This window comes from Ursus americanus, chromosome 28 (genome assembly GCF_024610735.1).
Source record: "Ursus americanus isolate L20-20 chromosome 28, mUrsAme1.1.p, whole genome shotgun sequence".
NCBI lineage: Eukaryota > Metazoa > Chordata > Mammalia > Carnivora > Ursidae > Ursus > Ursus americanus.
The window spans coordinates 34,760,374-34,776,012 of record NC_142154.1 but is presented as its reverse complement, the minus strand read 5'-3'; the positions used below and the strand labels follow the sequence as shown (position 1 = coordinate 34,776,012).

Below are 15,639 nucleotides of genomic sequence, written 5' to 3'. Positions count from 1 at the left end.
CTTACAGTGTTTTCAAGCAATTCCCGCTGCTTTTTTCTTGTGGGTTCTAGGTTAAGCAAAATAGAGATGGGCCTTGCATTAGTCCTTCAGCTAGCTCCCAGGAAGATTAGAACAGAAAACACAGTGATTTCCAGGGATCAGGGCTCCATCCTTGGAAGGTGGGCTGCTGTCTTCAGGACTGCTGCCAAGTCAGGGAGGGACGAGGGCAGGGGTAAGTGAAAGTATCATAAAGTTTTCTTACCATTCTTAAGTTGTCTTTTTTTTTTTTTTTTGATTAAGCATTTGCTTGGTTGCTATAAACCTTTGACTATTTTCCAGAGTTCTGACAAAGTTGGTCTGACAGTTGCTGGTTATTTTTTAAAGTTTCCATGGAGGTATGGGAGTTTGGAGCTGCCAATTCTGCCATTTTGATGATGTCCCTCTCCCCACAATTTTGATACATTGTATCTTTAATATTTATATACACATATACTTTTCAGATATACATATTCATATGTATATATATGAAGAAATGTGTACTTTTATATTGAAGTAATTGCAGATTCACAGGAGATTGCAAAGACATGTACAGGGAAGCCACATGCATCCTTTCCCCTGTCTCCCCCAAAGTCGACATTTTATGGAACTACAGTGTAATATCAAAACCATGAAATTGACATTGGTAAGAACCATCCTGTTCCCCCATCCCTAACTCCCTGGCAACTACTAGTCTATTCTCCATCTCTGTAAATATGTTATTTCATTAATGTTACATAGTAGAATCAGGCAATAAGCATCGTTTTGGGATTAGTTTTTTTTTTCAGTCAGTATAATTTCCATGAGGTTTATCCAAGTTGTTGTGTGTGTCAATAGTTTTTTTTTTTTTTTGGTTTCTTTTTAGATTGCTGAGTAGTATTCCACAATATACATGTATCACAGTTTGTTTAGCCATTTACCCATTAGAGGAGATTTGGATAGTTTCTTACTCCTGTCAGTTGAGTAGCTTTCCTAGCAGTCCATTTGTGAAATTATGGCATCTTGGAATAGGGTGATGGTAGTGGATAGCCAGTGAAATGGATAGGCTTGGGATATGTTTTAGAGGCATATTGGATTGGCTGATGGATTGGATGTGAGTGGTGAATGAAAGACAGGCACCAAGGATGATTTCCAGATTTTTGGTTTGAACAACTGGGTGAATGATGGTGCCATCCACAGAGAATACTGGGAAAGGAACAGGGCTAGGGTAAAATCAAGGCACTATTTGACACTGTAAGCTTGAGATGACTAGGAGTCATGAAATAGAGATACTAAGTAGCCAGTTGGATTTGTGAACCTGGATTTTGGTGGGGAGGTCTGGGATAGACAGAAATTTGAATGTCAAGGAGTTGGATAAATTCACCTGGGAAGTGTAAAACAGAGAAGATAAGAGGGTGAGGACTGAGCCTGGAGCACAACACTTAAAGATTGAGCCAAAGAGGAGGAATCAGCAGACGATTTTGACAAGGAGGCTCAGTGAAGGAACAGGAAAATCACGACAGGGAGATGTTGAAGGAAGTTCAGGGGAAAAGGGTTTCAAGAGAAAGGAGTCTTGTCAACTGTTTGCAGTTCTCCTGAGAGGTCATTTTAGATAATGGAGAAATGACCATTGGTTTTGGAAACATGGAGATCATTAATAATCTTGATAGGTGATCTTGATGAGAGAAGTCAAGGCTGGATCAGAGTAGGCTGAGAAGGGAATGTGATGTGAGGAGGGGAGAACAATCACTGTAGAGAGATCTTGAAAAACCTGAAAATTTATGCAGTGAAGAGAGAGAAATAGAGCAGTTCTGGAGGAGATTTTGGTGTCAAGGGAGGTTTTAGATGGGAGGAATTTCAGTGTGTTTATATGCTGGTAGGAGTAATCAAATAGGGGAAAAAGTAATGACGCTGGAGGGTGAGGTGATTGTAGGAGTAAAGTTCTTAGGAATGTGGGAGGGAAAGGAATCCTGGTCACTGGTAGAGAGACTGGCCTTAATAGGCACAGGGACACTTCATTCATAGTAACCCGAATGTTACTATGTCTCTAGGAATAGTTTTGATGGTGGAAAGATAAGGGAGTTCATGTCTGTTATCTTCTCATTTTTTCCATGAGGAATGAAGCAAAATTGAGAGCAAAAAGTGGGGAGGAGGTATAGGAGGCTTTCAGTAAAGAGGAAAATGTGTGAAATAATTCTTTCATCACATCTACTTAAATGTCAATTTATTGGAGAAAGCCCTCCAGGTATTAAGTAGATCTCGTTCCCACGGCTACTCTCTCGCTGGACCTTTTGCTCTGATCTGGCACTCATCACCATTTGTAATTGTATCTTTATCGGTTCACTTGTCTGTTCCTCCATTAGAAAACTACAGGAGGGAGGAGACTTTGTTTTTAATTTCCCAATGTATACATAAAGAAACAGGACTGGTACATAATCACTAAATAATTACTTGTTGAAACAGAGTTAATGAACGAACGTCTTCAGAATTTTGTCTTAGGTCACCCCTGTTAAGTGTTTGGGCAAGTCACTTTTCCTCTCTCAGCTTCCATTTCTGACTATATACATACCACGGGAATTGTAATCATTTCTCTGCCCACCTCGCAGCGCTGTCATAAGGAGGATCTGAGCTAATAAAACTGGAAATGCTTCATCAAGTGATCCTCAAATATAACGGATTGTTATTTTTAGCCCACGCGTAGCCTCGCAGGTAGCAGGTGCTGAAAAGGACTCGCTGATTGGGGGAGGGGGCCATTATAGTTTCTGTGACTGCAGGCATCGAAGCTTTGCAGAAGGGTTCCGCAGTCCGCGGAGGGGCGGGGCTCAGGCCCGCAGCCCACTCGCTCCGGCCCTTCCCTGGAGGCGCTAGTCTGGCGAAGATGGGGGGCGGGGAGGTTGAGGGGGGAGTAACTGTCAAACCTCCCCGCTTGGCGCCATTATTTAAATGGTACGCTGCTGTACGTGCCCGGGGCGGGGCTCCGAGCGCCCGGAGAGGGGCGGAGGCCGGGGGCGGGACGGGGAGGTGGAGGGGCGAGAGGGGACGGGCCAGGGCGGGGCCAGGCTGGCTAGAGGGGCGGGTCTAGCCGCGGCCCCCGGCGAGGTTCAGTGCGCTTGCGCTGACAGACGCAAGATGGCGGACAGTGCGGAACTAAAGGTAAAGCGCAGCTCGAATTCACTTCTAATATTCGGCCGCGGAGACGGCGCCGCTGGTGCCGGGGGGGATGGGTCCGGCCCTGGGGGGCCGCTCGGGCCTGACTCCATCCGGGCCTGGAGTTGTAGGGAGGAGCGGCGCGCCCGGCCCCAGCTGAGGGGGCCCGGCAGCGGCGGGCCGCGGGCCCCGGGTGCCTCGGGGGCGCTGACGGGTCGTCCCCGGCGTGTTATTGTTGTGGGCGCCTCTGGCGGGGGTGGCGGGGGAAGAGATCGGGAGTCGGGAGGTAGGGGCCTCGGCTGCCCCCTGGGCTCGGCTTCTTCACCTTCCACCAGCCTCCCCGCCCCCCCCATGGGGAACGGGGGCTGGGGCAGGGTGTTCGTGTAGGGGGGATTGGGAAAGCTCCCCGCCGCCGCTTCCTCTTCCTCCTTTGCAGTCCCGGGCTGCTGTCAGGAGCTCTCCTCAGACCCCCGGGAACTTGGCTCCGGCCGCCCCGCCCCTCCGTGGCTCCCTGCCGCCCCCGCCCCGGACTCGGCTCTCCCCGGCTGCCCGCCTGTCAGGAGGCGCCCGGGGTGCCCCGCTTGTGGGCAGCGCGATCCTGGGGCTATGGGGCGGGGATGTGGGGAGAAGCTCCGGTAAAGTTTAGTGAGCCCCGGGCCGGCGTTGGGGTTCGGCTGAGGGGTAGCGGGGGAGTCTGCCTGGGTGGGACGTTACTTTCTCTCTGATTCTGGGCAACCGCGGGGGGGGGGATAGAACCCCCCTCGAAGGGTGTGTATTTGGAAGCAGTGGTGGGTGGTGGGAAGCAGCTACCTCTCCCTTCTTTTCCTTCTCTTCCTTTGCCTGGTGTGGAGGGTGAGAGGAGCCTTTGGGGGTCTCTACACACACCATGATGGCGATGCTATAGCTGATGGAGGTGAATGGTTCGTGTTTATATCCCCCCGTTGCCTTTTGTTTGTAGGGACATCTTGCTGGCCATGTTGATTTGAACGAAATTCTCCCCTCATCCCTACTTCAACCCCCAATAAATAGAACGTTCCTCCGTTCCTCTCAACTGTACCAATTACTCACGCCTCGCGAAATTGGATGAAAGGGTGCCCCCTTTTCCCCGCTTTTTCTCCCACCCCAATCTTCTTTACCTGATGATGGCTTCTTTACAGAAGCAGATATACCACAACACAAGCTGTTGGGGGAGGGGGGTGGAACCCTTATGATTGGATTGTGACAAATGGGGCTCCGCTTGAATAATTTTGGTTTAGTAGCAGGCAGTTTTAACTAACGCGTATTATTTCGAGGCTCTGAACGCTATATTCCCCTCTCTGTGGCTTCCTGTGTGTGAACCAAGCAGCTGGTTGTATCTTGACCCAGAGAACTGACATCTCTGTCAGAGTGGCGATTGGGATATACAGTTGTAAATCTTTGCGGAGGGTCCTCTGTCTCTATTTAATAAAAAATATTAAAAAAAAATTTCTCCGTTATATTGAAACGACAGCTTCTAGAACAGGCAAACACCAGGTTTGTTTCTGGAGTTTTTCTGTGGAAAGCTTCGCTGAAAGATCGGTTTCCTCAATAATTTTGCAACGTTAACATTCCAGAATTTGTATACTAAGGCGCTGGCTTTGAATGTCATTCTTTTAAAATTTACTTCTAATTACGAGTTAATTGAAGAGATAGCAGATTTGGAATGGTTGGTTTCGTTTTTTTCCAGTTTCGAACTATTGACTGAAATGAAAAAGCCTCAGCAATTTGAATATTTTGAGGTCATTAACTCTTGTAAAGTACACAACTTTAAGATACATGTTTTCTATAGTTTCACTCTTAAGATGTAGTCACAATGTTGCTGTGATCTTTGCCTTCTAATATTTATTTTGTTTGGAATCCTTTTGAATGATAGCTAATCAGTTCTGTTATACATGGGCCACAGAATTAAGCTGAAAAGCTTGAGCTGGTTATATTGTCACTCTTGATGCTGTCCAAAGAAACTGGTATGAAAAGCACATGCTGGGAGATTTCCTCCTTTGTTCTTTCTCATTTTAAGAAAGTGCCTTTGGGGATAGATCAGATCCCTGGTGTGAGTCTTGTTAGGTAAAGTTTCTCTTTACAAAAATGAGCCTGTATCAGATAAATGCTGAACACTTGGGGGAAACATTATTTTTCTAAAAATGGTCTCCCTTTTTGCTTTCTCAAAAATCTACTTGAGTTTTTTTCCTCCCAGAGGAAAAACTACTCTTGTGTTTCTGTAGTACAATTTTTTCAAATTATAATAACTGTTTTGACATACTGGTTTGGCATTGTGTGTGTCCAATACTTTGAGAGAAGCTGTGATAAATTGCTTAGCTGGTGATAGCTGTGTTAAAAATTTTAGTACTTGGTTGTGGGTAGATTTGCTGTTCTTTTTTTTTTTTTTGAAGGGGTAGATGATCTTAGGAACGCCTACCATAGTTATTTGAGAACGTGTATATAATTTTCTGTGCAGTAAGCTTTGGAAGATACTCCTTTAGGAAATTATATTTTCTGATGGTTTCTTTTTTTTTGGAAGTAAATAGCGTTTATTCTTAATAAGATAGGAAAAGCAGAATAAAATTAAAGAAAAACCCAGATTTTTCAGTTTTAGGTGAAAATACAGTACTCAACAATGGATATCCAACTATGAGGTTTTGAGTAAATACAGTGACTTTTTTGTTATCTTAATTCACAACCCACATTTCATCTTGCTGTGGATTGTATTCATAATTATTTTCCTCATGGCCCATTTTAGTGAGTCCTTTTAAATCTATAACGAATCTACAAAGATTAGGTGGGAAAAATGGATAGATCTGTATCTCCTATAGGAATACTGCAAGCTGCAACACTTGAAGATACTGCCAATAAAAATTAGATTGTGAGTCATACATATCAAAAAGAATTCTCTGTGCACATTTGTTTATGAAAGGTTTAATTTTTCATTAGGGGAATACCCATAAATGACATCTGCAAGAATGTAGAGAGTGAGCATTTTATTATCTTCAGGAACTTAAAAAGCATGAGGGTGTGATGGCCAGATGATCTTGGAAGTTAATAATCTGACAGCTTCATGTAGTTCCTCTTAACGTACTTTAAAAAAATATATTTATTTATTTTAGAGAGAGAGAGAGAGTGCATGCGCACGCTCTAGGGGGAGTTGGGGGAGGGGCCGAGGGGGAGGAAGAAAATCTCAAGCAGACTCCAGAGCTTGGAGCCTGGGGTGGGGTGGGGGGGGGCTCGAGGGCTTGATCTCACAACCCTAAGATGACCTGAGCAGAAATTAGGAGTTGGATGCTTAGCCAGCTGAGCCACCTAGGCGCCCCAGAGTACTTTTTTTATTACAATTTTTTTGCATTAACTCTCAAATCAAGTTATATTGCCATTTTAACTCACAGGAGGAACAGTGGGGAGGAAGAAGTTTATCATTTTAGTGGAATAAAATAATGGAATTCAATGGGAAGAGAAGCCATACTTTTGACACTATGCTTTTAAAAGTATCTATAAGCATGTCAGTAAATTCTGTTGTCACATTCTGACTCTTTATTTTCAAGAAATAGTCACTTAATTTTGATCTTTGTGGTGTGATTTGTCTGCTTTTATTTCAGATAAGAAGGAAATAAACCTGACAGTTTATTCATGAATTTGATTTGAATCTCCCTAATTGGGTTTGGTGTCAAGTGCCATATTTAGATAGCTTTGGTTTTAAGTCACCTTTTTTATGAACAGTATTTAGAAACAATTTATAAAACACTTTAGTTTTTAAGTATTTCATATGATTGTTTTGAAATACTGCTTTTTCATATGCAGTTTTCTCCTGGGTCACTGTATTGTCTTTTTCTTCAAAGAGTCTCTTGTAACCACTGTGGATTGCAGTAGTGCTTAGTGGTGAGTCTACAGCTGATTAACCTTGGGTTTCTCCTGGTGAACTACATCAACATGCTGCTCCAGGGTTCTTGCTGAGGCTTTTTGAGTTCAGTGTAATTTGTACCCTTTCTTGGTAGTAACTAGGGATAAGAAAATAAAATGGCTCATGGTTGTAGTGGGAACTGGGAAAAAGTATCTGAATTTCTGAAAAACTGGGTGTTTATGATAAGATGTAGCCTTTAAAAACAAAACCCCTGGTTCATTACTTTATAGAATTGATTGTAGTGCTTTCTGAAGTATTTTGCTCTGGCATTAAGAACCTTTTTCTTTTTTTTCATATTTGAATGAATAATATCTTATTTTTGTGTAGTACTTTGCAGTTCATAATGTTACAGCTTATAATGTATCACATTATCTCATCTGATCTTTCCAACAGTTCTTTGAGGTAGGAAGGCAGGTCGTATCTCTCTTTTATTGATGAAGTGAGCCCAGAAAGAGTAAGTGACTAGCCCAAGGTCATACAAGTAAAACTGGCAGGGACTTGAACCTAGGCCTTGTGAATTCAGACCCTGTACTATATAATAGGCTGCTGTAAAGGTGCCATGTCTGTCCTGGAGCCCTCTAGGGTGCCTCACTCACAAAGAATTCTAGTTATGTTGTTGCTAATACTTTCCCTCTTGCTTTATGCCAGAGTATTTTTGGATATTCCTTGGGCTTTTTGCAAGGAAGATTTTGGAGTTTGTTGGTTGGAATCATAGACGTTAATTCTTGCAAATGTCATTTTGCTTTGAAAATTTCAGAGAATACTAAAAAATAAGCAGAAAAATAAACACCTGTAATCCCAGCACTTAGAAATATCATGGTTAACATCTGGGTATCCATTTAGACTTTCTTCTGTGAGCATATGTGTATGTATATTCATCACAAAGAGTTCACACTTTTCTTTATGTGTAATCTGCTATTTTCATGGCTATCTTTCCAGGTAAGTAAATGCAGGTCTCTGCGATCATTTGAAAGGTAACATTGTTTTTTATTCAGCCAGTCCCATTATCATTGGACATTAGATATTTCTACTTTTTTGCTGTTTTAAACAATGTCTTGACAAACAGCCTGATATAAAAATTTGCACATGTTTTATTCTAACAGAATACATTGATATGACAGAACTTTTTCTGTGTTTTAGAGAGCAGTGCTAATGGGATTTTGATTAGATGAGTGTTGTGAGTGAAATAGGTAATTCTTGATTTGTTCATTGTCTATACCTTTGTTTCTGTTTCTATAGCCTATCAGATGAGATTATTAAATGATAGCAGAGTATATTCTATAAAAATGTAAGTAAACGTTGCTTTTGAATCAGAACATTTGATAAAGTATGAAATAGAGTATGAAACAGCATTTGTAATTTATTTCAAGTATGTTTGATTTTGGAAATTATATCACAGTAATCAAATATTGGAAGTTTATGTGCCTTGTTTAGTTGCGCATCTGTTTTTAACTGACATTTTAAGAAAAGCAGTGCTCAGCATTAATTTAGATAAAGTGGAAATGAGAATTTGCCTTACTTGTATTTTTTCTCAAAAGTAAGTGTTGCCAGAGTATTAGTTTGATAGGTAACATTGTTTTGAGGAGGCTATTACAGAAAAGAGGTTACAGACACAGTGAAAATATTTTTCTATTTCTTTTTTTTTTTTCTTTTTTTTGGTGGGGGGAGAGGGAGAGAACAAGCGGGAGGAGGGTCAGAGAGAGAGGGAGAAGCAGACTCTCAGCTGAGCAGAGAGCCTGACGTGGGGCTCCATCCCAGGACCCTGAGATCACGACCTAAGCTGAAGGCAAATGCTTAACTGACTGAGCCACCCAGGTGCCCCATATTTTTCTATTTTAAGAAGAAACCTTCATGGGTTAACTCAACTAATGAATGTATACGTGAACCTTTATGGGTTCAATCAATAAATGGATATGTCAATTGAGCTAAGAATATTATTTCTGTAACATCTGGAAAATACTGCACTGTAGAAGGAACAGTTGATGAGATTAAGGGCATGAAAGAGATCGAACTCTAAATTTGACATGTCCAATTTAGTCCTCATGTAAACTTGAATTTATGTAACAAGTTTTACCATTAGGATTTTTTAAAATGGGTGATAAATTTTAAGTATGTAGTTGTATTTTATTATCAATTTCATAATTGCTATGCACTTTTTGCTATTCTTATTACAAAATGTTTGTGATTATACTTCCCCTTCCATGTTAAAAACCGTGGAACTCCCATTACTTTTGATTTCTTCTACTTTCAGTTTAAGTATCACATGAAATGATAGCCCCCAAACTCCTCCTACGTTCAGAATTAACTGGTAAAACTTCCTTCTTTTTAATAAATTTTTAAAACTCAGTAAAATGAAGAAACTACCTTTTTTCCCCTTTTTTGTTTCACCTTACATCAAACAAAATATAAACCCTTTGAACAGTAACTAGTAACTTTGAAATATCAATAACTCTCCAGAGGTTGTTGCAAATATTCCCATTTTTTAAAACTTCATCTCCTTCTTACCTTTCCTGCTATTCTTTTTGCTTTCAATTTCCCTCCCTTTGGTTGCCAGGTTAATTTTCCCAAAACATTTCTTTTCATCCTGTCACTCCAGTAGCTTTCCCTCAAAAACAGAATAAAGTCTTAGCTCTCAGGTATTCAGGATTTTCTGTAGTTTGATCCCAGTCCACTTTTTGTGTGTTTTGTCTCCTCCACTCTATGGCAGAAGTCCTTAACTTAAAGCCAGAGCTGTTAGTTTGCTTCTTTTTGTTGACTAGTGTTCTGCTTTGTACACCCATTTCATTTCCTCCCATTCCTACCCTGTGACCGCAGTAGGTGCTTAAGATAGGTTTGTGAAATGAACAAATTACGTTCAGAATTTGTTTCTGTTAGTAAGGGGGCTGATGCACATGTCTGTATGACAGTCTTAATTGTAAATGTTCACATCTTCACATTTTTTTTAATGGCTGCTTTTTAGATGAACTTGAATAATGTTAAATCTAATATGATTTATGAAAGACTGTTTTAGGTTTGTCTTTTATATTTCCTTAAGTTATATAGATAATAAGTGACTACATTCTGATTGTAGTGATATGGCAGTAAATAGAGTACAATCTTAAAGACCTTCATCATCTTCAATCCTCCCCTCCCCCAGAGGCAATCACTTTGGTATCTATTCTTTTTTTGGGGGTGGGGAGCATAACAGTTTTATTGAGATATAATTCACATACCATTCAGCTCATCTATTTAAAGTATACAATTAACTGGTTTTTAATACATTTACAAAGTTGTGCAAACATCAACATAATCAATTTTAGAATATTTTCCTTCCCTGCAAAAGAAATCCTGCACCTTTCAGCTATCACCCTCACTGCCCACAACTCATTTCACCCTAAGACAGCTGCTAATCTCTTTTGGTCTCTGTAGATTTGCCTGTTTTGGACATTTCATATATATGAAATCATATAATGTATAGTCTTCTGTGTCTGACCTATTCATTTTTCTTTGGGTGGGCATTTATCTGTGCCTGTATAATATTTTTAATTTATTGTATGTGTATATCTAGAATAATACATGACTGAGGCACACAGAAGGAACTGAGTATTACTAAATGAATGTACATGTACATAAAAAACATAAATGGGATCATACTATACCTAATATCCTTTGACTTGCTTTTTCACTTAATAATATAGAAGATCTTTCCATATCGTATCCCAAAATGAGATCTTCTCATTCTTTTTTAACTGTGCACAGATTTTGTATGCATATTTATAGAGGTTTACCTCTTGAATATATCAATGTATATGTCTAAAAGTTCTTAATTTGTTTTGATAGTTTTGTTATACTGTTGCTTTTTTAAAAAACAGTTGCCACATTTAACATAACATCTATGGTGTTAGCATTGGAGTTTCACTGAAAAATAGGAATAAAAACTAAAACAGGTAAAGGTTGTTTGGCTTGAGGAGAAATGGAATGTAGGCTTTTTATGGGATTCTGGCAGTGCACAACCAAAGCAGTTCATTTTGTATTTGGGTTTCTGAGTGAGCAAGGCTGTTTTTAGCTTCATGGCATAGTGCTTAAAATAGAATTTAACATGCTATCTTGTGCTTTATGGTGAATTTTAAGACTTTTTCTTGCAGTCATGTAGGTCTAATCTTAAAAAAAGATCTGAAAGATTTCAGGATAAACATTTTTCTCTTACATTAAAATCCTCATTCTGGTCTCTAGGGTTCTGTAAGTTACCCAAGAAAGGGAATGTAGAGGCACCTAGCTGATGGTAAGTACTTGGCAATAGTTTGTTACTTATTCAGGAAGTTTTCTGTCACATTCTGTCATTATTTTTTAGTTCCAGCTCTGAGGTACCAGGCTATCAGTAGTTTGAGTATATCTCTGTGTATATGTGTGTATTTAAACTTTCTTGTTATAATGGGATATTTATTAAAAAGTTATCTTTTTTGGGGGGCGCCTGGGTGGCACAGCGGTTAAGCGTCTGCCTTCGGCTCAGGGCGTGATCCTGGCGTTATGGGATCGAGCCCCACATCAGGCTCTTCCACTATGAGCCTGCTTCTTCCTCTCCCACTTCCCCTGCTTGTGTTCCCTCTCTCGCTGGCTGTCTCTATCTCTGTCGAATAAATAAATAAAATCTTAAAAAAAAAAAGTTATCTTTTTTTTAATCATAAAGGTAGTGCATCAACTATTGCAGTGGTTCTCAAAGTCCATTTTCTAGACCTCTGGTGGCTTTCTAGGCTCTTTCTGGGGGTCATACAGGTCAAGACTATTTTTCTAATAGTAGTAAGGCATTATTTCTTATATTGGTGTTTGCAAAGTCAGTGATGGGTAAAATTGCTGGTACCTTAGCATGAATTAAGGCGGTGGCACTAAACTGTACTACTTTAGTACATCATCATACATCTGGAATTAAAAAATAAATGTCAGTTATCCTTAGTGTCCTTAAGCAAAGGGAAAAAAAAGTATTAATTTGATTATGTCTCAATCCTTGAGTCCATTTGAAAATATATTTTGTGTGATGAAGTGGGAAGTACCTGTAAAAGCACTTTTACTGAGTACCAGATCCAATGGTTGACTCAAAGAAAAGATCTTGTGCAGTTGAGTTGTGGGCTGAACTAGCTGCTTTTTTAATTTAATACCATTTTTACTTGAAAGACTGGCTGACAAAGAATGGTTATGCAGACTTGGATATTCAGGACATTTTCTCTACAAGAAAAACAACTGACAGTATTTGTTGCTGATGATAAAATTCAAGTTTTCAAGTGAAGATGGAATTTTGGAATACTTGTATTTGCTACTGTGAGTTTGACAGCTTCCCAATACTTTTTGATAAGATCAGTGGTGGTACTAATGAATATGATATCTTGAAAATGTCAACATTTGGAAGAACTGTGTAACTCAGTGAAGCAATACTTTCTAAATAATGCATGGTGTTGTAAAGTCATGCATGGGTAAGAAGATCCATTGGAAATGGAAGATAGACCAATGGATTTCAATAAATCAGAGTAGGAAGTGTTCACTGATAGGTTTTCAGATTCCATATTGCAACAGCCTTTAAGAACCTGTGCTTGTTGAGTTTTGGTGAAGAATCAGAGAATATCCAGTTATCTGAAAAGGCTACTGAAATACTTTTTCGAGCTACATACCTGCGTGAGGCTGAATTTTCTTCATGTACTTCAGTCAGAACAACCTCGTGGAGCCTGTTAAATGCAAAAGCAGATAGAATCAGACTGTCTTTATTAAGTCAGACATTAAAGCGGTTTGCAAAAATGTAAAACAATGACAGTCTTCTTGCTAATATATTTTTTGTCTTGGAATGTAGTTTTTAAAATTAATACGTGATTTATGTTAACAAATAATGAATTATTTTGAAATGATAAATCTTTATCTGTTTTGATTTCTAATATAGTAAATATGGATAGATTTTTTAAAAAATATTTATTTATTTGAAAGCGAGAGACAGCGTGGCGGGGGGGGGGGGAAGGGGCAGAGGGAGAGGGAGAGAGAGAATCTGAAGTAGACTCCCTGCTGAACACAGGACCTTACACAGGACTCAGTCACTCCCTGAGCAGAAACCAAGAGTTGAGTGCTTAACCAACTCAGCCACCCAGGTGCCCCAATATCGATAGATTTAATCAACAAAGTTTTTGGGGGTCCTCCATTTTCTAGACTATAAAAGAGTCCAGAGAGCAAAAACTTTGAGAACCTGAACACTGTTTGTATAAGATTTACAGTACAAGAATCTATAGCTTAAAATCAGACTATCCCTTTCACCTTCTCATCCATGGCATTTTTAAAAATTATTATCTAAAAGAAAAAATAGTTTGCTTACAGATAATAGTGATCCCATTTACAAGGCAAGTTTGCAAGCAGAAACTGTTTATATCCTGCATCTCTAGTAAAGATATTAACAGTTTGCATTGCCTTGAATGACTCTACTCTCAAGTGCTTTAAATCAGTAATGGTGTGGGAATGGTATAACTTTTTATTTTCTCAAGGTTCTGTCTCAACCCTTGATTGGCTTTTTTTCTGTAGTAGGGGATAGAAATAGCTTGGGTAAATGAAAAAGCCATACAGATGTGCCCTAACCTGTTTTAGCCAATAATTTCCTCTTCAGCAGATCTTACTAGCTCTTACCAAATATCTAAGATGATTGGTTTGCATTCGACCTGTTTTGTTTTCTTCCTTTCCCTCTTGTGGGATTGAAGTGGAACCTAGAGGTTATAAAACTCTGAATGCTTTTCTAGTTTCTTTTTACCTTTCTTTAGAGTTGTATTTGAAAAGCTTCAGCCTCTGTATTCCTCAAGCGTCTTTCCCAAGGGTGTCAAGGTAATACTAGATAACAAAGATTCTTGTGCAAAAGTTATTCTAATCTGCGATTTCAAAATGAAGTAACACTTGAAGGTGAAAGGTTTTTTTTAAGTATGGTATTTTGTGTGTAATTGAATCCTAGTTAAGGGAAAGGGCATGAATTTTAGGATTGCCGTTATTTTTCACTCCTAAATTTAAATAGTAATCCCAGGAATAGTGCAATTACTAATGAGAATGGGGAACAGTTAAAGTTAATAACCTTTAATTCCAGACTATTTTTAAAAAGTTACTTCTTGGTAAATGTGGCAACTATGTTAAGTTTTTCTGGGGCTTCTGGTTGGCTTCCTCAGTGGAGCTTGTGGCTCTTTATCTTGGGGTTGTGAGTTCAAGCTGCCCATTGGGAGTGGAGCCTACTTAAAAAAAAAATTAAAAAAAAAAAGTTTTTCCAGGTGGCAACCCTGCTATGCCCAACGGGAAGGACATTAGATAAAATTCACTTGTAATTAGCAGCATTATTTGCATATAAAAATGTGCTGTAACTCTTGAGTAATTTGGTTGAGTAGGTTCAACTTTGTTACTTATAGGTTGGTTGGTAATTGTTTAGAACATATTTTCTTGTAGGTAAACACTTCTTACTGTTACTGAGTTATTTTCTGGAATCTGCTGATCTTAACAGGTAATTCTGTTGAGTGTGGAGAATGATACTGAACATTTTGTTTTGCATTCAGTTTCCAGTTTTATCTGTAGCTTTATAAAACTGGCCCAGCTTTTGATGTTCAAATGTCTTGTCATCCTAACTGCATAATCCATTTGAAGGAATGGGGTGATGTTTGTGTTTGTATGCTGGGGGTGCTGAGGATGCCATGAATGCTGTTGGAATTCAAGGGGTATGTCCTCCATTGAACATAATTCTGCAGATAAAGTTAATCAAGGGAAAAGTGATATTGATGTGAAGTGCAAATAGTTAAACTCAAGCTTTTATTAATTAGCTATGGGTTTAGGGTATTTGAAGAAGTAATGTCTTATGAATATAAAAATAATCTTTTTCACTTGATTTAAAAATTGCTTCATCCATTAATGTTTTCCCTTTTGTAATCTTACGTGGCTCATTAAAAACATGGTGTTGATGAGAATTTATTTTACTTCCTATACAGTTAGGTCTTCTCCTACAGTCATTTTATTCAGTTAATATTTGAGTGTGTTCTATGTGTCTCGTATTGTGCTAGTCATCAGTATACAGGAATAATTAGAACAATTCCTGTTGGAAAGGAATTCAATCAGGTCAAGAGATGGATACATACTATCTTGCATCATAATTATCTAGTTAAGACCAGTAATAGAGCCATGCATGGTTGATTTGTACGTTTTACTTAACTTTGAATCTCCATGTTTCTCCTCAACTTTCACGTAAGAATTAACTAGATTAGTAGAAAAAAAAGTACTATAACTTTTTCGAAAAACTTACTATAGTCTTTTGTTCTGGGATTTTTATCTTTCTCCTGTCCAAATGCCTGCCCCCTGCCCACGTCCTTTCCTGCCTGACCCGTGGTTTTAAAAAAGGATCCTTCATTTTTAGGTTAGTATTTTACTAAGCTGAATTAACCAAAATCTATTAGGAGCAAAGGACTTTAAGTAAAGTTAAGGTTGAACTTCAATAATGATCTTAGTGAAAGTTAGTTTACAGATCTTTGAGATATCTTAGCTTTTCAGAAAATTCTCTCTAAGGGCTAGTTTTTTCTCTTGAATGAAACTAGGCAATTTGAAGTATGGTAGAATTTTGAACAGTT

General features: G+C 39.1%; 1 protein-coding gene across 1 annotated transcript in view; it reads left to right on the top strand.

The window, feature by feature from the left end:
- Nucleotides 1-3,088: 3,088 nt before the first annotated feature.
- The window catches only part of PIAS1 (protein inhibitor of activated STAT 1), a 118,006-nt gene continuing 105,455 nt past the window's right edge, over nt 3,089-15,639 (top strand). The window contains exon 1 of the mRNA XM_045810734.2: nt 3,089-3,147. Within this exon, the coding sequence (XP_045666690.2) occupies nt 3,124-3,147 (24 nt within the window). The 5' untranslated portion in view covers nt 3,089-3,123. The remainder of the gene's footprint in view (nt 3,148-15,639) is intronic.